The following is a 27,449-nucleotide window of genomic DNA, read 5'->3' as shown; positions in this document are numbered from 1 at the left end:
GTGACATATTTAAAAAAAGTGCTGGGCAAAGATTAATCAAATCCAAAATAAAAGATTTATCTATGCATTATATATATTTATTATGTGTATGTAATACACACACATACAAAAAAAACTTTGGCATACACATTTAAATGTAAATATAATTTGTTTAATCAATAATTAATATCTCATTATAAAAACATTCTCAAATATATGCATGGATGTGTGTATTTATGAACACATAATAAATATACACAGCACACACACATATATATTATGTCAAAATAAACTTTTATTTTGGATGTGATTGATCGCAACTAGTTTTTGCCCAGCATTAAAAAAATAAAAAACTATAAAAATATAAAAATATGAAATTAAAATGACAAGAGCACATGAAATAACCAAAACCTAAACTAAATTTAATCAGAGTTCACACGCTTTCATGAAGAGCAGATTCAAGGACTATTTAAAGCACTGTTCATTTTAAATCAAGCACCTTTGTAATTCATACTCAGGCATATGTAGTCCAATGAGTCCTTACTGTACTTAATCCATTTACTCTACACTTAATAGTAACATTAAAATGTCAGAGTAATTTTCTAAAATCGGCCGTTTTTAAACAGTCATGTTCAAAGAGCTTTGATCAAATTTTGTTGAATTCGATATTGGTAATAATCAAATGTGATTACTGAAATAAATACTGATAAATTGTGCATCATTTGTCAGTGTTATTGTATAAGATTTAAATTCAAGATTTTGAAAAATCACGAATATGGACTCAATTTAGGAAACACACAGGTTTACATAGGTCCTCCATCCTTTCTCCAATATTTAAAAACCACTGTTTTGCACCATCTAATACAGACGCAGCTTTCAGAGTATGGTTTGATAAGGGCATAAAAACAATTGATGACCTCAATGAGAGTGACATTTTCTCATCCTTTAATAATCTTTCTAAAAGATTTGACCTACCTAATTCACACTTATTTCGTTTTTTTCAAATCAGGCACTTTGTGCAAAAACTCTTTCCTCATTTTCCAAATCGACCTCCTGAATCTCCATTAGATAACTTATTAAAGCTTGAACCACACTCAAAACATTGCATTTCTACCATTTATAACCTGAATCCCAATATTAACCCAAGCTCTGCAAATCAAACCAGAGGTGCTTGGGAAGAGAACTTAGGTTTTCAGTTCTCTGATGAACACTGGGAGCATATTCTTGAGCTCACACATACCTCTTCTATATGTGCAAGACATGGGCTTATACAATGTAAGATCCTACACAGGGTTTACTACACTAATGCTAGACTTGCTAAAATATACCCTTCTGTCAGCGATGCGTGTAATAGGTGCAAACAATCATCAGCGGATCTCATCCATATGTTGTGGGAATGCCCCAAATTATTTGTTTATTGGACTAAAATATTTAAAACTTTAAAAGATGCATTCGGCATAGATCTGGACACAAATCCACTTTTGGCCATTTTTGGGTTGGCAGTAGATGCCAACCTTTCAGTAATGGTCCAAAAGGCTTTAGCTTTTACTACTTTAATAGCGAGACGTCTCATTCTTTTAAAGTGGAAACATGTCACTCCACCATCTTTTGATGCATGGATAAAAGAAGTGTTTACTTGTATTAAATTGGAAAAGATTAGACTAGCACTTACTGGTTCTTTAAAGACCTTTGACAAGTTGTGGCGCCCCTTTTTAGATTATCTACTAGCAAACTCTCTTGATTCTTAAACTGAGCAATAACATAGGAATAAAAACATATTTATTATTTACTTTCATCTTATTTAGTTATTTATTTTATTAATTAATTTTTTTTTATTATTATTATTTTATTTATTTATTTATTTATTTATTTTACCTTTTTATCATTATGGTCAATTATTAATTTTATTTATCATTATTATTATTTTATTGTTTTGTTTTGCTCTTTTCTTAATGAGAAGTCAGAGGCTGTTGAGGGAGGGGAATGTTCAACTGGGGTTGGGGTAGGGTAAACACTAACATGGATGGATAATTATAAAATGTCTGTTATGGTTGATATTCCATGTAATAACCTAATAAAAGAAATTTGAAATAAAAAATCACGAATCAAATCAAGAGTTTTTCATTCTGTTTTTGACAGCAGCACAGTACAGTTGTTGAAATAACACTGTAAACAGGGCCGGAGCAAGCTGAACTGCTGCTCTAGGCTAAAGGACCGTCACGCCGCCCTCAACCAGTGTTGCCAGATGTAACTGACTGATTCCAGTGTGGACGCGCTGGCCCTGACTGTAAAGTAACTTTAAATTTAATTCAAGCACGTTCAAGGAGCTATGTTTGTTTAAGTACTTTCCAGGCCTTGAATCCGTATGTCTGAAATTCAAGTACTTTCAAGAAGCACGGGAACCCTGTTCAACAAAAAAAGAAAGAAAGCTAAAAATCTAAACGAATGCTTACCCTCTCGTTGCGGTCGGCACAGAAGAGGCGTGTGTGGTGGCGTTTCTGCACCACTATATACGTGATGCCAGGCTGGTACTCCTTCTCCAGGCTGATACAGGCCTCTCGAATGGCCAGCAGCTCATAATACAACACCTGAGAGAGACAAACATCACATTTAAATGAACTGGACTTCACTGAAGTCACGATGGAGCAGGACGGATGAACACAGACCTGTCTGAACTGGCCCTCAGAAACGCCGTCCCTGTAGAAGATGATTCTGGTGGGCTTGTAGCGAGTGGATTTGTAGAACTGGATGAGTAACTCTCGCACCATTGAGGACAAATCCTGAATGACCTCCTGACGGGGTCTCTGGACGCGCACTGTGGCACAATACCTGCTGGGATGAGCGTCCATACTGCCCACCACCTATAGAGGAAGAGCACATTTAATGATTGAACAGAAATCAGAGAGCAATCCGATCAGACTAAAGAATGAAGCGTTCAGGTGTAAACAGACCCCATAGTGCAGTGTTTCCCAACCCTGTTCCTGGAGGCACACCAACAGTTCATGTTTTGGATGTCTCCCTCATCTGACCCACTAACTTCAGGTTTTAGAGTCTCTTCTAATGTTCTGATGAGTTGTTTCAGGTGTGTTTGATTAGGGAGAGGATGAAAATGTGTACTGTTGGTGTGCCTTCAGGAACAGGGTTGGGAAACTCTGCATTAGAAGAGACTCCAAAACCTGAAGTTAATAAGTCAGATGAGGGAGACATCCAAAACATGAACTGTTGGTGTGCCTCCAGGAACAGGGTTGGGAAACACTGCCATAGTGCACTGTTGAAAATTCTGACTGTAGTGTCTATTTCCATGCCTACATGTATTGAACTGCCGTCATGCTTTTGGCCAATTAGATATTTGCATTAACGAGCTTCTGAACAGGTGTACCTAATAAAATGGCCAGTGAGCGTTATGACTTAGGCCTATACTGACCGCTGCGATGGATGGTTTCTTCCCATCTCCTGCAGGGGGATGTGTAACGTCCGCCCCCAGAAAGATGACTGGCTGCTGGAAAACTGACGGCCTGAGAAACAACACAAAACACACTACATTAGTGAAGAGCTCAGGGGGCCGTTCTTCATTTGTGGATTACTCTGTTAGCTGGATTTGGTTATTGACAATTTGACAGGATCCAGGATAGTTTCGTTCTTCAAAACTCTTTCGAGAGTTGTTGTCATAGCAACAGTTCTGGTAGCTCAAACCTGCTCTGGAGCAGGTTTATTTCATATAAACAGGATTAGATCGGCTCATTTCAAGCAAAGGTGATACTGAAAGTACCGAATTTTGATATTTTCTTACAGTAGTAACCTATAGATTATATAAACTTGGGGAAAAAGTAAAACAGTTAAAATAAAAATAAAAAAGTTTAGAAATACACATTTTTAATAATTTATAATATTTATGTTTATATACATATACATATACGTTTTTAAAATATATAGAAATAAAACTTAGTAAATAAAAGTACATAAACATGGTTTTATTAACGGACATTTATTAATATGGATTTTTTTAGATACAGATGCGTACTATTTACTGATCCAGTTTTAATACAATTTCTGTATAATAGACATGAACAATATTTGACAGGTTTTTTTTTGTTTGTTTGTTTGTTTGTTTTTATAAAGGAATAATACATTTATGCAGTCATACACATGTTTTAACCGCTAATATGTCGGTGATGCTTTGATGCTTTGCAAAAGCTGCAGACGCCTTTACCTATATCAAAATGCTTTTTTGATGCAAAATTTATTTTAATTCTTTATGCCTAATGGGCCTAAAATAGGCCTTAGGCTACAATAGTAAAGAAAATCCGATCTAAAACGTAAAACTAAATAAATAGCTAAATACTTTTCTTGACACATGAAAGTGTAAAGTCTGTAGCCCACAAAGGTGGAAAGTTATTGCGCATCAAAGTTAACTTTTTTACTACAAAATTTGTATAATTTTTCTCAGATGGATAATTGAATATTAATTAGATGATGTCATTACGCTGCTGTGCCATCAGCCAATCATTGCATTGCTGATCATCATTTCGAGGATAGATAGATCTGTCCTTCACAACACACGCAGCAATATTAGGGGTGCGTTTCCCAAACAACGACGTAACTCGCGGCTGAACTATTTAGATTAGATTAGATTCAATTTATTGTCATCACACATGTACAAGTACAAGGCAACGAAATGCAGGTACGAGGCAACGAAATCATAGTGTGATGCATTGTTTGGGAAAAGAACTAGATATTAAAGTTTGAGGACAAACTTTATGGTGGCTTGAAAAGCCGAGTCTGAATTAGCATGTTACTAGCATGAATTAGCAAGTAACTAGCATGATTCTAACATAAATTAGCATGTAACTAGCATGATTCTAGCATGAATTATCATGTTACTAGCATGTTTCTAGCATGAATTAGCATGATTCTAGCATGAATTAGCATGTTACTAGCATGTTTCTAGCATGAGTTAGCATGTTACTAGCATGTTTCTAGCATGAAATAGCATGTTACTAGCATGATTCTAGCATGAATTAGCATGTTACTAGCATGTTTCTAGCATGAATTAGCATGTTACTAGCATGTTATTAGCATGATTCTAGCATGAATTAGCATGTTTCTAGCATGAATTAGCATGTTATTAGCATGATTCTAGCATGAATTAGCATGTTACTAGCATGATTCTAGCATGAATTAGCATGTTACTAGCATGATTCTAGCATGAATTAGCATGTTGCTAGCATGTTTCTAGCACGAATTGGCATGTTACTAGCATGTTTCTAGCATGAATTAGCATGTTTCTAGCATGAATTAGCATGTTATTAGCATGGTTCTAGCATGAATTAGCATGTTACTAGCATGATTCTAGCATGTTACTAGCATGATTCTAGCATGAATTAGCATGTTACTAGCATGATTCTAGTATGAATTAGCATGTTATTAGCATGATTCTAGCATGAATTAGCATGTTACTAGCATGATTCTAGCATGAATTAGCATGTTACTAGCATGATTCTAGCATGAATTAGCATGTTACTAGCATGATTCCAGCATGAATTAGCATTTTACTAGCATGATTCTAGCATGAATTAGCATGTTACTAGCATGATTCTAGCATGGATTAGCATGTTACTAGCATGTTTCTAGCATGAATTAGCATGTTACTAGCATGTTTCTAGCATGAATTAGCATGTTACTAGCATGATTCTAGCATGAATTAGCATGTTACTAGCATGATTCAAGCATGAATTAACATGTTACTAGCATGATTCTAGCATGAATTAGCATGTTATTAGCATGATTCTAGCATGAATTAGCATGTTACTAGCATGATTCTAGCATGTTACTAGCATGTTTTTAGCATGAATTAGCATGTTTCTAGCATGAATTAGCATGTTGTTAGCAAGATTCTAGCATGAATTAGCATGTTTCTAGCATGAATTAGCATGTAACTAGCATGATTCTAGCATTAATTAGCATGTAACTAGCATGTTACTAGCATGATTCTAGCATGAGTCAGCTTGTTTCTAGCATGAATTAGCATGTTGTTATCATGATTCTAGCATGAATTAGCATGTTACTAGCATGCCTAGCATGTCACTATCGTGTTGCTAGCACCTTTCTAGCAAGATTAGCATGTCAGTAGGATGTTAAAACTGTTAGCGTGTGTTAGAATAGCTAGTCACAGTCTCTGGGACAGTTGCTAGGGTGCTGAAATTGGTTACTAGGGAGTGGCTAGTAAGTTTAAAGGTAATCAGTGATTGGCTGCTGGCTAGACTGAGTTGAATGAGGCCAGACTCTAGTCTGTAGGACAGTCTGATGCAGAGTTTTGAGCTCACAAAGGTTGATCCAATGTTAAGTAAATGGGAGTCTTTTACAATGGAAGTCTATGGGACAGTTGCTAGGGTGCTGTAAGTGGTTGCTAGGGAGTGGCTAGTAAGTTAAAAAGTCATCAGTTATTGGCTGCTGGCTAGACTGAGTTAAATGAGTCCAGTTAGAAGTCTGTAGGACAGTCTGATGCAGAGTTATGAGCTCACAAAGGTTGACCCAATGTTAAGTCAATGGGACTTTTGGTTTTTTTCTGGGTCGTTTTTCGGAAAACCCAAGGTCGGATCAGTTAGAAAAGATATAGCAACCCGAGTCAGACCAGTTTGAAGGTTTGACGAAAGTTTGAAGTATGTAGCTTGAAAGGCCTAGGAGGAGATACACTTAGAAATTAGTCTCAGAAGAAGAAGAAGAAGTAGAAGAAGAAGAAGTAGAAGAAGAAGAAGAAGAAGAAGAAGAAGAAGAAGTTTAAGATAGATAACAGTATGCTGGCTTTTCAAGCCACCATAACAATGTAGTGACGAGTGTTTCCCTAAACGCACAGTTTCTGTCGCAGATCCATCGCTTGAAACAGGTTAATGATAACATAAAACGCCCATAATGATGCTCTAAACGGGGTGGAGAAACTACTTTACAGAAAAACCCTATCATTTCTTTGTGCAAATTATATTGTTTTACACAAACATGCATTTAAAATAAAATCCAATATTAGTTTTGCTAAAAACATGCACTCACTTTCCATATTATCTGAAATATATGCAAATGCCACATATAGGGCCTGTGTTTCCTTTACAAATATTATAGAATATGACATATCCAATTCTCAAACATAAAATCATTTACAAAAGCTAACACATATTCAAATCTCATATATAAATCATATTAATAAATAAATAATGAGGCTATTTATTATAAAATGAAATGTATATTATGTATTAGAAATGAAAAAAAAATCATAATTTAATAATAATATTAATAATTATGATGATTATTATGATGATGATTATTATTATTATTAAGTAGGATATTGTTTATTTATTTTCTTATTTTTTGAAAAGTCTACTTTTACAATTTGACATGTAAACCACTGCAGAATGTTCTAACCAGCAGGCCCATGTCATATACAGTACAGATACTTAATAAATAACCTACTATAAATTAAAAGCATTAACGTATGCTGTGTTTTTTGTTTTCACAAGCTTTTAAATAATAGGTCACCTATAGTTTTCGCCATGAGGCTGTGTTCAAAATAACATCAATGTCTTCAAAGTGCACTGCGAAGGGAGCAGAAATGTAAACATGAAGATCACTAAAACTGAACTGTGAAAATGGTTTGAAAGCAAATTACACCTAAGGGAGATGACTTTATTCTTTTTAATCATTCCAAGTTTAAATGTTTGAATGTTCTAAATGAATAGGGCATAGGGGGGATAACTGGGAATAGAACACAGCCAAGAACTATGTTTCAAACTACAGCTCCAGAGGTGTAGTTACAAGTGCTCAAGCTTGCGATGCAGTTTGCGAATGTTCGTTGGAGCGATGGATTTGGGAAAACGGCAAATCAACAAACTATGTTTGTAACGACGGAACTTGCGACCTTAGTTGGCTAACGATGGTTTTGAGAAACGCACCCCAGATCAGTTCATCCAGACATTTTAATCTGATTCGCGAACTTGTTTGAGAAAAACCAAATTAGCCAGAGATCAGTTATCAGGATTAAAAGATCCAGGATCTGTCAAATCTTAGATCATTTAAGTGAAGTACGAAGAACGGACCCCAGGAGTGCACGTAATACACCATCTGAAGACACCATAAAATGCCATCACCATAGCTATTTGTTAATATATGAGCCATAAAAGCCTGATATAATAAATATGATATTTCCATTTAGTCATTTAGGAGATGCTACTGTCCAAAGAGACTTAAAATAAAATGGCATTCATTGCTAATATAGCACAGACACAACACAGAAGTATAAATCAGCCTTTAGCACCACTGGAAACCAACTATAATCGTGCACTGTCTACACAAATTGGCGGTTCATTCCGCTGTGGCGACCCCGGGTTAATAAAGGAACTAAGCCGAAAAGAAAATGAATGCATGTCTATACAAATCAGTTTGGTCTCATCAGTCAGTGAGGTTTCCCTGACAAGCCAAGTCATGAATGAAATGTAAAACTGACTGTCCATCAAAAACAGGCCAGAGAAACCAATACAAACCGTTGATGCGGCACGAGGATGTTGTTGATGCCGCCGAGTTTGACGTTGATTTTGAGGCAGAGGTTGGAGAGCGTCTGCGGGGAGGTTTTTACCACGTTCTTCACCTGCACACACTGAGTGGCCATTCCTAGAAGAGTGTCTCCAACACGCTTCACTTCCGCTGCACAGAGCAAACACACACATTTATTATTAGTGTGAAAGATACACGTGCTGGTGTGAACTCAATATATCATGATAATGAACATGTGTGATAATGATATCATGGGCACTTTAAAATACTGGGAATAATTATTTATTATTGAGGTTTTTGCAGTGTTATTCTAAAGGGGTGGTCCACAGTGCATTTTTAAGGCTAGGCTGTGTTTATAAGATGCAAAGCAATGTGTGCTCATGCTTCACTTGTAGAAAATCACGTTATGATCACGTTCATATTTAATCACGTTCATATATCTTACTTTGGTTATATACAGCTACTCAGCTAACATGAAAACCACTGTCATATTTCCTAGTTTCTCTGAAAGGCCCGCCCTCAAGAGGCTCTGATTGGTCCGCTAACATAAAATGCTGTAATTCGCAGATCGGCTCCACGTAACTCCTCTACAAGCGCGCACTTTTGCGGTGTAAACAGTCCAGTCAGAGGCTCAGAGCAGCTGTTAGCAGCGTTAGATCCCTGAATCAGACAGAAATGAAGAACTCACAGCCGAGCCTCACGCCTGCTCTCTAAAATAAAATCTGGCAAGTGTCTTTCACATATATTATAGGTTATAAGCATGTGTAATTAATATGAAACGTTCACATATCTTTTGCGAATTTGTTATTTGAGATGATCAACACAGTGAAAGCGTACGCACAGAGAGACACTTATTGCTAACGGTGCCAAACATCATTTCCCGTTGTTTACGTCCTCGCTACAACATATCATTAAGGCTAGAAACTGTGCCTGTAGTTGATCAATTTTAACAAATAAAAACAAACACTTACAGGTTGTGGGTCACAATCCACAGCTTCGTCTGTTGGGAGTTTTAACCAAATCCAGCATTGAACTGGAAGAGATTCTCCTTTGTCAAAGCTTTATCTTTTTTTATATAATTCTCTGGAACATAACTAATATTGAACTGTAAGCACTTCTCTCTTTGTGTTGTGTCCTTTGGAAGCCCACATACAGAAACAGAAGAAGCTCTGTGGAAATAGTGGCGTTTGGATGCCATTTTAGCTTTCTCTGCTATACATTACAGCGCCTCTGGTCCCGCCCCTTCACTGCACAGGGTGTGTGCGTTGTGAACGCACGTAACCTGAAGCGTTTGTGATCTCACTAGCCTGGATGTATTTTTTGTAGGCGAACTTTGTAAAAGGTAATGTCTCCCTTTGCATTGAACTTTGAGCGTGTTACATTCAGAGATGTTGTTTATGTTCACACAGCTGCATTACACATCAACTAAAGTTTACAATATGATATCGTAGGGGACCACCCCTTTAAGAATATTCAGATTTTCATATTAGTGGTTGTTCATCTTAATGATCTTGAAGACGACTTAAAAGGATTGTTTTAAACATTACAATTTTCACATGACAGAAGAAAAACTTAAAGATTTAAAAGTAAAATTTGGGCAAATAATGACAGATTTGTTTATTTGGGGTGAACTAACCCTTTATTTTGGCCTACTACATTGAAAATTCATGCAACTATACACTAGAATTTTTATTTGTTAACTCTGAAACTTTATTTGTTAATTAGGGTTCCATTTGTTAACATGGTAATTTATCAGTTATAGTTGCCTAATAACTAATTAAAACCGAAATACATAATCGTTTTATTAAATGTATGAGTTAATGACTCCATTTAATAATAAAATTTAGTTGTTTTCTACTAGCATTAAATAAAAATTTGTAACTAATTTTACATTTGAACTAATGTTAACTAATGAGACTAATGTAAAGTATTAACTATTGTACGTTATCATCCTGTTAAAATTAAATAAAAAAAAAAATATATATATATATATATATATATATATATATATATATATATATATATATATATATATATATATATATATATATATATTTACTTCAAACATGCATGTAAAACAAAGCAATACCAGTTTTTTTTTTTTTTTTTTTTGTCTATTATACCCGTTAAAGTCATCTTTTTTGCAACTTAGGTCAATATCATGACAAAACCATATATCATGATAAAAGCTTCAGCAATTAAACCCAATTTATCCCAGCAGAAGCTAATGCAGGAGAGTCTGACTCTTACCATAGACAGGGGTTTTTCCAGGCAAGATGACGATGATGAGCTGCAGCCCAGAGTAAGTGTTCTTCAAGTGTCTAAACATGGGCTCAACGCTGTCGGCCCCCTGCGCGTACTTACAGAAACACGGCTGACCCTGAATCGGCATCCCAGCATCCTTTGAGATCTTGCGCAGCTGGTCTGTGAAACCCCTGTGAGGACAAACATCATTTAGGCTGCATTTACACGGCAGATCTTGATGGTCAATTGCGATTTTGTGACTGTATCAGATTTTTTTTTTTTGATGACCTGCTTACATCATCTTTTAAAAGTGACTCGTATCCGATTGTCTGCATTTACACAGCACATGGCAAAGGCGCAATGACCAGGATAAAAAAAAAAAGAAAAAAAGAAAGAAAAGAAAAAAAGAGCGGGCGCTGACTAACAGCTAATAATAAAAGAGTTTGCAGCTTTTGACAAGCTGTTTTACTATAGTTTATGACAGAAAGGTTCTCATTTGTCTATCTTCTTTTGATATATAGGCTTTTTTTAAACCTTTATGCATCTTAATGTCATGTCCATGGCGTGATTTAAATAAATGTGCTGTATGACAATATAAAAGCTGTTTAAGTCCTTGTGTATGAGATTTAAGGTTTGGGAGATTTAAAGTGTCAGACTTGACGTCATTCGCTTTGGTTTTTAATGACGTACGACTCGCATTGACAGGTGAAAATCCGATCTACCTGCTTACACTGCAGACACAAGAACACAGATCCGATTCAAATCGGATAAACTTCCACTAATGAACAAGGCCTTAATCTGATTTGAGTAAATCGGAATCCATGTGATTTGCTCCTTCTTACATGTACATGGGCTGTATCCGATCTGTGCCACATGGGGAGAAAAAAAATCTGAATTGAGTCACTTGAACAGTGCAGTGTAAATGCGGCCTTAGATGACTTCATACTTCATTAGATGAGATGTACATACTGCAGGTATCAATTTAAACCAATTATCAGTATCAATTATCAAATTTTGCAGTGTATTTAAATTCAATTCAATTCACCTTTATTTGTATAGCGCTTTTACAAATGTAGATTGTGTCAAAGCAGCTTCACATAAAAGGTCATAGTAAATAGGAACAGTGTAGTTCAGTTTGTGGTGTTTAAGTTCAGTTCAGTTTAGCTCAGTTCAGTGTGGTTTAATAATCACTACTGAGAGTCTAAACTCTGAAGAGCAAATCCAACGATGCGCTGCTCTATAGATCTTGAACCATGCAAGCCAGTGGCGACAGCGGCAAGGAAAAATAAATAAATTAATTAATTAAAATAATTAAAGTAAATATATGCATGTTAAGCACTGTAGCATTCATGTCCTGTAGTTTTAAATTAAATAAATAAAACTAAGTAAAAATGTTTTATAAAATATTAACATTTGGTTAAAAAAAAAAAAGAAAAAAGGTTTTACTGTGAATTACATGATTATTTCTGCATTTTATTAACTTAAATTTCTATTCAGGAGTAGCAAAACAAAAAGTTGTTACAATAATTACATTTTTATTAATATTTTATAATTACTATAAGTCTAATTATTTATAATAAGAATAATGATGATGAAATTGCAATTATTATAATAATAATAATAATAATAATACACTCACCGGCCACTTTATTAGGTACACATTACTAGTACCAGGTTGGACCCCGCTTTTGCCTTCAGAACAGCCTTAATCCTTCATGGCATAGATTCAACAAGGCACTGTAAATATTCCTCAGAGATTTTGCTCCATATTGACAAGAAAGCATCACGCAGTTACTGCTGATTTGTCGGCTGCACATCCATGGATGCCAATCTCCCATTCCACCACCACATCCAAAGGTGCTCTATTGGGTTAGGCTCTGGTGGATATGGAGGCCATTTGAGTACAGTGAACTCATTGTCATGTTCATGAAACGAGTCTGAGATGATTCACACTTAATGACATGGTGCGTTATCCTGCTGGAAGTAGCCATCAGAAGATGAGTACACTGTGGTCATTAAGGGATGGACATGGTCAGTAACAATACTCAGGTAGGCTGTGTCGTTGACAAGATGCTCAGTTGGTACCAATGGACCCAAAGCGTGCCAAGCAAATATCCCCCACACCATTACACCACCACCACCAGCCTGAACTGTTGATACAAGGCAGGATGGATCCATGCTTTCATGTTGTTGACGCCAAATTCTGACCCGACAATCCGAATGTGGCAGTAGAAATGGAGACTCATCAGACCAGGCAACGTTTCTCCAATATTCTATTGTCCAGTTTTGGTGAGCCTGTGTGAATTGTAGCCTCAGTTTCCTGTTCTTAACTGTCAGGAGTGGCAGCCGGTGTGGTCTTCTGCTGCTGTAGCCCATCTGCCTCAAGGCTGGACGTGTTGTGCATTCAGAGATGCTCTTCTGCAAACCTCGATTGTAACAAGTGCTTATTTGAGTTACTGTTGCCTTTCTACCAGCTGGAACCAGTCTGGCCATTCTCCTCTGACATCAACAAGGCATTTGCCCCCACAGAACTGCCACTCACCGGATATTTTCTCTTTTTCAGATCATTCTCTGTAAACCCTAGAGATGATTGTGTGTGAAAATCCCAGTGAATCAGCAGTTTCTAAAATACTCAGACCAGCCCGTCTGGCACCAAGAACCATGTTCAGTCACTTAAATCACCTTTCTTAAACCTTCTGAGTTGCTGCCATGATATTGGCTGATTAGAGATTTGTGTTCAGCAGTTGGACAAGTGTACCTAATAAAGTGGCAGGTGAGTGTATATTGCAGCCCTACAAACCAAATAAATATATGTAGTTCCACATATTAATAATAATAATAATAATAATGTAAATTTATTTGTTAAATATAAATAAATACAATCCTAATAAACCTTATTATTACTGTAAAATAGATGATAATGGTGACAACATATTTTTATATTATTATTACTACTATTATATTCATCATCCTAAACTCATCGTTACATATATAATGTCTTTGGACAAACTTATAAATACACACATCTAAATATACATTTTGTAATGTAATTTTAAAAATCTACATTTCTCCCAAATATAAAGGACAAGGTTTTTTTTTCCAAGTCATGAAGCCACACCAGAGATTGAAAGATACGTCTTTCAATACAAAAGCAAGATTTCTCATTATTTTAGTAGCTTTATTTGAGAAACACTAATAGATAACGATTTTTTATGGCCATGTTATAATATAAATCTTTTAATTTTCAGTTGTGCGTTTTAAAACCACATTTTAATCAGAAAAATGTCTCGTAGAATTTTTGGTCTTCAAATGAATGAGCCTGATGATGGAAAGACATTCCCTTGTAAGCATTTCTCAGTGTCTTACTTGAGGATCTCCTCTCTGCACTGCCTCTGTGTGGCGAAGCAGGCGATGGCCCACATCTTGATCTCCACGCCGGTGTGAAACTGTTTTCCTCTCATGTCCCAAACGCCGTGACTTGGTGTGGCGACAGTGCGGTTCTGAACGACAGCTCACGGTTTGATCTGCTGCACAGCACGAGCGTGAGCAAAAACACACCGCGCACACAAATACACATACTCAATACTGCATGTGACTGGAACACAGTCAATGAGCCCAGAGACATCACTACTGTACACTACCTGACAATAGTCTTGTTGTCAATCCCAGTTTTAAGAGCAACAAATAATAACTTGATTTCTAGTTGATCATTTGTTGAAGTGGCAGAAGGTAGAATCATATGTTGAGCAGCATCCCAATCATCATAAATACTGCAGAAGACCTACTGGAAACCACATGGACCCAAGATTCTTAAAGAAATCAGTCAAGTTTGGTGAAGGAAAAATCATGGTTTGGAATTACATTCAGTATGGGGGCGTGTGAGAGATCTGCAAAGTGGATGGCAACATCAACAGCCTGAGATATCAAGACATCTGTGCTGCCCATTACATTACAAACCACAGGAGAGGGCAAATTCTTCAGCAGGATAGCACTCCTTCTCATACTTCAGCCTCCACATCAAAGTTCCTGAAAGCAAAGAAGGTCAAGGTGCTCCAGGTTTGGCCAGCCCAGTCACCAGACATGAACATTATTAATCATGTCTGGGGGTAAGATGAAGGAGGAGGCATTGAAGATGAATCCAAAGACTCTTGATGAACTCTGGGAGTCCTGCAAGAAGGCTTTCTTTGCCATTCCAGATGACTTTATTAATCAGTGATTTGAGTCATTGCAGAGATGTATGGATGCAGTCCTCCAAGCTCATGATGGAGTCAGACACAATATTCATTCTGTTTCCACTGCAGCATGACCACATATTCTATACTGGACATTATTTCTGTTAAATGACAAGACTTTTGTCTAAGCACAGTCAGACCTTACTCCTAATGAAATCATTCAAAATCAAGGCATGATCATATTTTATTGTGCTCAAATAAGCCTAATCTAGAGGCCTTTGCCTTTCATATAAGCCACTTCTGATACCTAATGATCAACTAGAAGTCAAGTTATTATTTGTTGTTCCTAATATCTGGACAATCGACAAGACTTTTGCGAGTTAGTGTACATTTTACAAAACAAGTCTGTATAAAGAAAGATTTTAAAAAGGGGTAATTAAAACATAAAATAACCATAATGATAAACTAACAAGATGACATGTATTAAGCACAAGATAAAGCTATACTGTTTGAAAATAAAATATACTATGCAATATATACATTTACACACATTATACATGCATACATATATTACAACCTTTACTACATATTTAAATACATGCACAGATGAAGACCAAATTATTAGCCATGCTGTGAAATTTATTTCTTTTTTTACATTTTCTCAAGTGTTGTTTAACGGAGAAGATTTTTTTAAAACTACATAGCTGAATAATTAATTTCTAATAACTAATTTTATTTGTTTTTGCCATGATGACAATGTTTTACTAGTTATATTAAAAAGTTAACAAGGGAAGTTTTGGTAATTAGGCAAGTCATTAGACAACAGTTGTTTGTTGTGTTGCCATGTGAAAAAAAAAATCATTCTTAATGTGGTTGATAATATTGATGCAGCACGGTGGCTCAGTGGTTAGCACTGTCGCCTCACAGCAAGAAGGTCACTGGTTCGAGTCCCGGCTGGGCCAGTTGGCATTTGTGTGGAGTTTGCATGTTCTCCCTGTGTTGGTTTCCTCCGGGTGCTCCGGTTTCCCCCACAGTCCAAAACACATGCGCTATAGGGGAATTGAATAAACTGAATTGGCTGTAGTGTATGAGTGTGTGAATGTAAGTGTGTATGGGTGTTTCCCAGTACTGGTTTGCAGCTGGAAGGGCATCCACTGTGTAAAACATATGCTGGAATAGTTGGCGGTTCATTCCACTGTGGTGACCCCTGATAAATAACAGACTAAGCTGAAGGAAAACGAATGAATGAATAATAATATTGATATTAGTAAGTCTAATTTGCAGTTTAAATAACAATGATTTTTTCTTGCTCCAGCCAAACTTAAATAAACAAGACCCTCTCTAGAAGAGCAAATTATAACAGGAAGATTAAAATTTGTTCTTATTAAACAACACTTGGGGTAGAATTTTTTTTTTTATTAAAGTTTATAAAATGAATAAGTCTCACAGAAGGCCATTAATTTTGCCTTTAACTGTATAAGCTTTGTTTTATTGACAGTTTGAAATGGTTTTAGTTTTAATATTTTCTGTTTTCAGTTTCCTTTTGAATAAAAGCAGCACATTTTATAAGTATTACCAAATATCATTATAAAATTATAAAAAGCACAAGTTGGAGAAAAAAAAATATATAGGCTATAAAATATTGAAACTGAATTAATTTTATCTTTAGGATGTTGGGTGCAAATTAAATAAGGCTGAATGACTAATGCTGCTATTTTTACTTGTGGTGGATGAGATTTGAACTGTATAACTGGATGGGAGTTCGTATGGTTGAAATAAAAGATTCAATTTATCATAAATCAGCATTATCTTACTTTATGATTCACCTCAAAATAAAAAATTCCTCATTTACTCACTCAAACGGTTCCAAACTATGAATTTCATTATTTTGTTGAACACAAAACAAGACCTATCTTGAAGAATGATGGAGCTGACATCTATAGTAGAAATAAAAATACTATGGAAGCGAATGGATGTTTGTCCCATCATTCTTCAGAATATCTTCCTTTGTGTTCAACTGAAAAAAAAAATACTCGAGCAGGTTTGGAACAAGCAAAGGCTGAGTAAATGATTTTCATTATTGGGTGAACTATCAGTATTTCAGCATTCAACGATCAGTGAACTTCAGCATTCAATTAAAGATTAGACTTATCAGTTTATTTATGTTTGCATAAATATATAGAGGAGTTACCATGTTTGTAAACATTCAGGATGTGCGTGCAGCAAGGTTGCAGAAAAAACCGGGAGCGCTAGCATTTACAGCGAGGGTATGACATCCGATGCTGTACAGAGTTTGTTGTTTGTGTAGAAATAAGTTATATTGATTACATATATATATCTATATATATATATATATATTATTTACATAATGCTTTCAGCGTATTATAACAGCTTGTCACTCAGTGATAAGCACAGCTATTCTGCCAAAATTATCGTTAAAGTGAGTGTCGTTCGTCTGACAGCTCCATTTGCGATAGACAATTTGCTTGTTTCATTTTAAGCAATCAGTGTCCGCAGTTTTAATTAACCATATTTAAACTGTTTTTGCTAAAATCATTGCTGCAATCAAAAACGAGTAATGTGTATGATTCAGCATAGCGTGAACCTACCTGATATGAAATGAGAACTGCAGAGTCAAGCATTTTTTAATTAGGTCCTCACTCCATTCAGCTCCCTTTTAGCCAAAGACGTTTTGGCATCCTACCGCACAACACGACATGTTTGCTATTGCAACCGGTCTCTTTTTGAAACCAGGGACCCGTGTGACATCATGTGTGACGTAGGTTGGTAATTCCTCTATATATTAATATAAAGTACAGCATATATACAGTGCTTGAGCATAAGAGTTAACCCCTCACAAATCTCTCTTTTAAATTCATATTTTCTTTAGGTTATTTTATAACAACACATTTTTGCATATACATTAAATTAGTCAGTAACAAAGTCCAAATATTTGTACACCCAAGTTAATGTTTTTAATAATAATAATAATAAAAACAATTCATAAACAAATAAAACAAAGAAAAACAAAAATGAAAATTTGTTGAAATTTTAAATGCATTTTCTTTTTTATTTCTAATTGCGCTATATGAACAAACTCTTATTTTAATGCATAGAACTGTTTAATAAAACTGTTTTGTTTAAATGCACCAATTATTAGCAATTATTAATAGAAATTATTAGCTACATTCACTGAGAAACAGATTAAAACATTACATTTCCGAAGGGAGTGTACTCGTTTATTCTAATCACTGTTTTACAAGTCACTAATCATAAGTGTCCAAATGCGGAAATTAAATTAAAATAATCTAGAAAAATCTATTTTATATATAATCATTAATATATAATAAATATATAATTAATAAATATGAATAATTAATAATAAATGTAAAACATAAATATATAATTGTATATATTTATATAATATATATATTTTCTGTGCTTTTAAATCTCATTAAAAAAATCTTCTGTCTCTTGCATTTGATTGTAAATAATTGTATTTTGTTTACATATACAAGTATAGATTTTGGCAACATCTGTTGTTTTTAAATGTGCTATATAAATAAATCAAACAAACGCAAATATATTTTTTGCAATAACTGATTTTAATTTAAATGCATATCTTTATATTTCTAATGTGTTAGGTGAATTAACTCCTATTTTAATGGATATAAATGTTTAATTAATAAATGTTAACGCACCAAACTTATCAGCTATATTCACTGAGAATTATTTTTTTAATGTTCAAGAGGGGTGCACTTAATTTATGCTAAGCACTGTAATACAAGTCACTAATCATAAGTGTCCAAATGCGTAAATTAAATAAAAATAATCTAGAAAAATCAAGAGTAACATAAAAAAAAAATATATATATATAATAATTAATATATAATAAATATATAATTAATAAATATTAATAATTAATAATAAATGTAAAACATAAATATATAATAGTATATATTTATATAATATATATATTTTTCTGTGCTTTTAAATCTCATTAAAAAATCTTCTGTCTCTTGCATTTGATTGCAAATAATTGTATTTTGATTACATATACAAGTATAGATTTTGGCAACATCTGTTGTTTTTAAATGTGCTATATAAATAAAGCAAACAAACAAACAAACGCAAATATATTTTTCGCAATAACTCATTTTTATTTAAATGCATTATCTTTCTATTTCTAAATGTGTTAGGTGAATTAACTCCTATTTTAATGGATATAAATGTTAATTAATAAAATGTTAACGCACCAAAACTTATCAGCTATATTCACTGAGAATTATTTTTTTAATGTTCAAAAGGGGTGCACTTAATTTATGCTGAACACTGTAATACAAGTCACTAATCATAAGTGTCCAAATGCGGAAATTAAATTGAAATAATCTTGAAAAATCAAGAGTAACATTAAAAAAAACATAAAAAATTAATAATATATAATTATTAATATATAATAAATATATATTTAATAAATATTAATAATAAATGTAAAACATAATTATATAATTGTATATATTTATATAATAATATATATTCTCTGTGCTTTTAAATCTCATTTTAAAAAATCATCTTCAGTCTCTTGCATTTGATAGTAAATAATTTTATTTTGTTTACATATACAAGTATAGATTTTGGCAACATTTTTAAATGTGTTATATAAAGCAAACGAACAAAAACAAACAATTTTTTGCAATAACTAATTTTAATTTAAATACATTCTCTTTATTTCTAAATGTGTTAGGTGAATTAACTCATTTTAATGCATATAAATGTTCAATAAAATGTATTTTAATGCACCAAAATGATCAGCTATATTCACTGAGACGTTTTTTAAAATGTTCAAGAGGGGTGCACTTAATTTATGCTGAACACTGTAATACAAGTCACTAATCATAAGTTGTCCAAATGCATGCATGTGAAGTGTCTCCAACCACGTTTTACCATTTCACCTGTCATTTAAATAACATTTACAAACATTTATTCATCTCAAATAACAGCAGAACAAATTGCTGCAAGCGTTTTTATTATTTTGTTAGTTACTCCACACACACACAGACAGACACAGACTTCACAGCAGCAGTGGTTAGAGCTGTTAGTTTGTCCAGCAGTGGAGCCGTTCATTCATTCAGACAGACAGACACAGAGAGATGTGGGTGATTGAAAGGAAGGGTACCATAAAGTGCTCTGTGCTCACCCTGCCCCCGTACTGCAGCATGGGCGGGGCAACACGCGCCCTGTCACGTGGGCCATCTCATCCCGGACCTTAAACTGAAACTCCTGCACGAAGGGGTCGGCTTCATAGTTAGCGCTGCGCACCTGAAACACACACATTTACAAGCACGGTTACCAACTATGATAGTTGAGAGACTTCAATGTGCTGCAGCTTCCAAATAAATCAAATACAGCAAGATCGCGTCTGAAATCACCTACTACTCAGTACTGCATAAGAATCTGAATGTACAACTCGTCCATTAGAAAAGTACGTTCTATATAGTATGAATGAAACTCGGACGTTCTACATCTGCCATTTTGTCAAGATCACGTGACCTACCTGCATCAGTTGCATACCTTCACTTTCATTCATGAATTCTCTCACGGTGCATCATGGGATAGCTTAGCATGCATCAGATGCGCACTTCAGAATCTCGCCGGAAGTAATAGGTCATTCGGTTACTTCTCGCTTACTGTTTTCCGAATTCTATGAATACTACTCAACTCTCATAACTACTCAACTTGCATAATGTTTTAAGCGTACTATATAGTATGGAAGTATGCATAGGCCTGTCACGATATCCATTTTTTTGTAGGATGTATAACACCAAAATATACGCGATCAACAATATTAATGTCATTTTAGGACCATTAATCATTATATAAAGCCAGAATGACAATATATTAGCATCACAATGCAAGTACACTCTTGCAAAGAACACATCATATTATATCCTTAGGAATATTTCAATTAATTATAGTCATTTTAATAATTTAGGCATTGCAGTCAGAATGTAAAAGTATCCTTAAATAAATAATAATTAAATGTTAACGAGGTAAAAAGTAACAGAGGCTGCGATATCTGCTGCCAGATCTATTTTCAGCAGTCAGACACCCAATCAAGTGTGCCACATGCCTGCTTTAGAGTGACGCTCCCGGCTGTTAAATCGCCCCCTGGCTGGCTGCAGTACAAGTCATAAAGCCGCCTCCTCCGTGTTAATGAACGAGACTTGAGCCCAAATAAAAAAAAATGTATTACACTTGCAATAAAATATCCCGAAAGACGGTTTTGGTCAATTAAGGCACTGGTTATCATGCATCATGTTTTTAGCCAGTAATTCAATGCTATAAAAAGGGGGCGTGTCATCACGATAGACAGCTTCAGGAGGAGATTGAAGCACTATTATTCCATTTCTGTGTTCTTTTACCATGATAAATGAGTTCAGCAGTAAACTATACTTACTGACCTACAGGATCTGGTGTGGAACACTGTTTATTCGGTAAGGTCAGGGCTTTATTGGGCTAGCCATGACGGGGGGAAAATACAGGTGATCGCTATTCTAGCAGTAGTTCTTTTAATGGGTCTGAAATAATAAAATTAGGAAAATTAAACTAATATCAACCTATGATACTAATATTAGCCTATGTCCAGATCGATCTCCTGTAACGTTATTCTAACTTGATTTTTAAGGACGTCTCTGACATTTTTTGAAACCTCATGTTATATATATGGTTTAATTTGTGCCTTAACAAGCTGGATCCGGCACCTCTTAAATTTGATCCGGCACCTCATTTTACCAATCCCTGTCCTCACACACACCATCCATCCATATCTATCTCTCTCTCTATATCTCTATATATATCTCTATCTCTCTCTATATATATATATCTCTATCTCTCTCTCTCTAGATCTCTATATATCGCTATCTCTCTCTCTATATATCTATATATCGCTATCTCTCTATATCTCTCTATATATATCTCTACCTCTCTCTCTATATCTCTATATAGCTCTATCTCTCTCTCTATATCTCTATATATATATCTCTCTCTATATATCTCCATCTCTCTATATATCTCTCTCTCTCTCTATCTATCTCTCTCTCTCTATCTATCTCTATCTCTATCTCTATCTCTCTCTCTCTCTCTCTCTCCTCTCTCTCTCTCTCTCTCTCTCTCTCTCTCTCTCTCTCCTCTCTCTCTCTCTCTCTCCTCTCTCTCTCTCTCTCTCTCCTCTCTCTATCTCTCTCTCTCTCTCTCTCTCTCTCTCTCTCTCTCTCTCTCTCTATATATATATATCTCTATCTCTATATCTCTATCTCTCTCTCGATATATATATCCATATACATATCTATACATATATATATATTATATATATATATATATATATATATATTATATATATATATATAGAGAGGAGAGAGAGAGAGGAGAGAGAATAGAAGATAGAGATATAATAGAGAGAGAGAGAGATAGAGAGAGAGGAGAGAGAGAGAGGAGAGAGATAGAGAGAGGAGAGAGAGGATAGAGATATATAGAGAGAGAGAGAGAGATAGAGATATATATATAGAGAGAGAGATAGAGATATATATATATAGAGAGAGAGAGAGAGAGAGAGAGAGAGAGAGAGAGAGAGAGAGAGAGAGAGAGAGAGAGAGAGAGAGAGAGGAGAGAGAGCGAGAAAGATAAAAATAAATCAGTTATTAGAAGTGAGTTATTAAAACTATTGTTTAGAAATGTCTTGAAGAAATCTTCTCTCTGTTAAACAGAAATGGATGAAAAAATAAATAAACAGGGGGGCTAATAAATCAGGGGGGCTAATAAATCTGACTGTATACAATTGAATATGTGAATAATAATTAAATTAAATTATGTATCAATACAACTGAATACTTTAATTATGAACTGTCAATATCTTAAAATGAAACTTTATATTGATTTTACACAAAATCCATACAACTCAGTCATATGTTGACCATGTTGGAATTCAGATTATATGAGAGCATCATTATAAATACTAAAGGATCTCTCCTGAGACTGACTGAACACATGGGATGTTTATCAGAAGCGTTTCATGCTTTGAGCTGATAATATTCCAGCTCAGATCCTGCTGTACTTCAGAGTGTAAAAATACTCAGAGGTATTTTTAGCTTGGCCTCAAAGAGAGGCTTTTTCGTTTTGGTACATTTCACCCACACTTTCCTCTCTGCACTGTCATTTAGAGATTTCAACATCTAAATCAACCACAGCAACACTGATTCACTGCCTGATTGGCTGCCAGTTTAATAAGGTATCAAGAGCAGCAGGGCTTCAATCTTTGAGCTGATCTGAGTGCAGCAGGACTGTAAATCTGCAGACAGCAAGGTAAAGAGTTCAGCTAATCAGCTCAAAGTAAAGTCATCACTGACCTCCATTGATATTGATAAAAGCATGAATGCACAAATAACAGCATGAGGCGACATGAGGCTTCAAACATGGCTGGAAGAACTTATACCATCCTCAGAAGAGCGGACGTTAGTTATGATATTATTGTGCAACCAGTTTAACATGAATACACATTTCAAAATATAACTATTAATTAATTGACATCAATTATTACATTCATTAGGGAACTCACAAAAAAAGTTACTTGATATACATATAAAACGGAAACATTTACAAAATAAGAATATATTTGATAAAGTAGACATATTTAACTATAGATAGACATGCAAAACATTTATATATATAGACATTATAAAAAATATAGATATTTTAAGAAACAAGTTTACTAAAACCTTTAACAAAGAAAGATTAAAAATAAAAAAACTAATTAAACATTATAATAATTATAACATAATATTAATGTGATTAGGTGAAATGCACCAGGGTTATATTACTATCAAGTAATTTAATTATTAATTTTAATTAATAAGAATAAATCAATTAATTAGGATTACTATAGCTAATCGAAACCATACAAAATGTGTTACTAGAACAGTTAACAGAGCTTAGTTGGTCCAAAATGCTGCTGCAAGATTTATTTGTAATGGCAGAAAATATGACCATATTTTCCCTCTTCTAAAGGGCCTCCATTGGCTGCCCATCCGATTCAGAATTGATTTTAAAGTGCTTTTACTGGTATTTAAATCTCTTCCTAATCTAGCACCGACCTATCTCTCAGAGCTGTTGCATTTTTACACTCGCATGAGATCTCTTGATCTAGTGATCAACATCCTCAGTTCCTCAGTCCAGACTGAAGTGTAGAGGGGACAGAGCTTTCTCTGTGTCTGGTCCTCGGTTATGGAACACTTGAGATTAGAATGGCTCCACTTTCTATTTTTAAATCACTTCTCAAAACATAGCTTTTGAGCTTGGCTTTTTAATATTATTTAAATAGTCCCTTCTACTGCTACATTTTTTCAGTCATTTTTCTTGTCTTATGGCCCGTTTCCACTGAGTGGTACGGTACGGTTCAGTTTGGTGCGCTTTTATGGCCGTTTCCACGGTCAAAAACGTACCACTTTTCAGCACCTTTTCGAAAGGGTACCAAAAGGCGGAGCCACACGCGCAGCTGAATGCTATTGGTTTACAGAGATACATCATTTGCTTACGCAAGAAGCAAGAATAAAAACAAAAAACCCGCCATGTTTAAAACACACACACAGCCAAGAGATTACAGCGGAATTATAAATACATATAATAACGAGCCATGATCGACCCGGGCTTAAACAAACCTTGTCGTCGTCTGGATGAACAGCCACAAAGCCAAAAAGAAGAGCAGATTTACCCTGTGCCCCTTAGTTTTTTTTACGAGGCAGTCTGAAGCGCAAGCGGTTTCGCTTTCTTGCTTGCGCTCGCGCGTCTAACATTATATCTGAAATAACAAACTTCTTGAGCTCATGATAATAACCTGCGCTTGATACTGACGTGCTTTTGAAACCTGATCCTGTCAGAAGCTGACAAACGCGAGAGTGAAGCACGAAAAAACAAAGGAGAAACCGGAAAAAAGGAGCACATTATTTTTTCAGCAAACGTGAACAATCTGCATGTTTAACTATTATCATCACCTTTTGGACTATTATGAACTCAGAATGATGGAATTACTGTTTAACAGAGGCTACATGTGCTGCTGAAGATTACAGACACCGATGAGACGTTTACACTGACTGTAGGTTATACTTTGTGTTGTTTTTGAACCTAAATATGCACTAAATGTCTGTTGTGTGTAGTTCTTCTGTAGTTGATAACATATCGGAGACTGTAAGGGGCTGTATGTGTGTATATATGTTCATTTATTTAGTTATTTAATATAATTACAGACATTACAGAAGGCTGTTTCGATCGTCATTGATCTGAAGTTATAATCAACTCATGTTCATTGAAAAGTTAGTAATAAACATTTCTACACAAGTATTTGTGTGTATGAAGCATCTGTTTTGTGAGAACTGCTTCTCATATGATATGTAAGTGACCTGTACAGCTTTATTGTAGACATTACCTAGAGCGAAAATTACGTTGACTGAAACTTTGTCGTACACCACGCCCACCAAAAGGGTACCCTTGGTAGTGGAAATGCAAGCCTGATAAAGGTGACCCGTACCAAACCGAACCATACCGTTATGTACCAGCCAGTGGAAACGAGCCATTATTTCTCTGTTTTTATATTCTGTCTTTTTATTTTACCTTGTCTTATGTACAGCACTTTGGTCAGTCTTGTGACTGTTTTTAAATGTGCTCTATAAGTAAATGAACTTTACTAAAAGCTTCCTTCAGCTTGTTGCAAGGAAATATTTCTCATTATGATTTTAGTTCATTTTATGTACTAAATTAAGGACTTAAAAATGATATATTTACATTTATAAAGCAAAAACTAAAAGAAATTCAGGAATTAACTACGATTAAAATGAAACCATCAAATATAGACATACATTTATATATAAAAAAAAGCTTACTGTAAACAACATTAAATAAAATGTAAAAAAATATTAATGATGAGAAAATGAGCTGAAGTAAAAAAATAAAAATAATAATAAATTAATTAAATAAAATAAATAAATTAATTAATTTTTATTTATTTATTTTATTTTAATTTTTATTTCTTACTTCAGCTCATTTTCTCATCATTAATATTTTTACATTTTATTTAAAATGTTGTTGACAGTAAGCTTTAATAGCTATAAATAAATAAATAAATAAATAAATAAAAGTAATTAATTAATTAATAAAAATCGTTATCAAAAAAAAAAAACAGTATCTTCTGTAATCAATCAATCAAATCGATTGATTAATTAATTAATTACAGAAGGTTGGATAAAGATACAACGCAAAACAAACATTTAAGCCAAGCTAAACTCTTAAGAAGTTCAAAAACAGAAAAATGTTATTAAAATTACTAATAAAATCTATACAAGTCTGATATTAAAATATGTATTACTTCAGGCATATTGGAAGTAATAAACAGCCCTCACCAGTCTGCTGATCTCCTCCTGTCGGTCTGGTGCTGAGCGCGCCGTGGCTTTGATCATGGTGGACGTCTGATTATCTGTCAGTTTCTTGATGCACCGCTGCCCTGCTACAATATTGCAAACCTACCAGGAAGCACATATAAAACATGCGGGAGATTAGAAAATTTCTTAATTATAATACAAGTCACCTCAAAATCCTGATAACGATTTTTATCATGATATAGTACCATGTCTGTGAATTCGAGAAATTAATAGTTTAAATGTATTGACCACATGAAACACTATTAGGTACTTAAACTACAACCGCAAATCAGAGAAAGTTGGACTGTATGGAAACCGCAAATAAAAAAGAAAGGGGATTTACTTTGACTTGTGTTTCATTGCAGACAATATGAACACTAAATATTTCATGTTTTGTCTGGTCAACTTCATGTCATTTGTAAATATACATCCATTCCTGTCATTCAGACCTGCAACACGTTCCAAAACAGTTGGTCCAAAAGTAGCATCCAAGAAAGATCTAGTCCATAGGTCTTAAACTCAATTCCTGGAGGGCCGCAGCTCTGCAGTTTTTCCTCCAACCCTAATCAAACACAGCTGATCCAACTAATCAAGGTGTACAAAACTACTCAAGACTATTAAGCTGGTGTGAGTTGAAGGTGGCTAGAGCTAAACTATGCAGAGCTGTGGGCCTCCAGGAATTGAGTTTAAGAACATTGGTCTAGTCCTTTAGGAGCAAAGATAAGCAGACGATCGCCAGTTTGTCAACAAATACGTGTGGAAAATGATTGAAATGTTTAAAAACAATGTTACTCAAAAAAAGATATGAAGACTCTTGGGTATTTCACCTTCAACTGTGCAGAACATCATTAAAAGATTCAAGAAATCTGGAGGAATTTCAGTGCGTAAAGGACAAAGGGCGCAAGCCTAAGCTGAACAACCGTGATCTCCGATCATTCAAGGGGCGCTGCATTAAGAATCCTCATTCATCTATAAGCGATGTCACCACATGGGCTCAGGACTACTGCGGTAAACCTTTGTCAAGTACCACAAAACACGTAGTTACATCCATAAA

General features: G+C 34.7%; 1 protein-coding gene across 1 annotated transcript in view; it reads right to left on the bottom strand.

The window, feature by feature from the left end:
• LOC130243438 (protein argonaute-3) overlaps window positions 1-27,449 on the bottom strand; it is a 101,857-nt gene that overhangs the window by 21,115 nt on the left and 53,293 nt on the right. Inside the window, 9 exon segments of the mRNA XM_056475614.1 lie at window positions 2,433-2,567; window positions 2,646-2,840; window positions 3,404-3,494; window positions 8,508-8,667; window positions 10,768-10,952; window positions 14,128-14,261; window positions 20,131-20,156; window positions 20,159-20,252; window positions 26,378-26,497. Coding sequence (XP_056331589.1) covers window positions 2,433-2,567; window positions 2,646-2,840; window positions 3,404-3,494; window positions 8,508-8,667; window positions 10,768-10,952; window positions 14,128-14,261; window positions 20,131-20,156; window positions 20,159-20,252; window positions 26,378-26,497 — 1,140 coding nt within the window.

The sequence above is a fragment of the Danio aesculapii genome, chromosome 16, assembly GCF_903798145.1.
Source record: "Danio aesculapii chromosome 16, fDanAes4.1, whole genome shotgun sequence".
Taxonomy (NCBI): Eukaryota; Metazoa; Chordata; class Actinopteri; order Cypriniformes; family Danionidae; genus Danio; species Danio aesculapii.
This window is presented reverse-complemented; position numbering and strand designations above follow the sequence as displayed.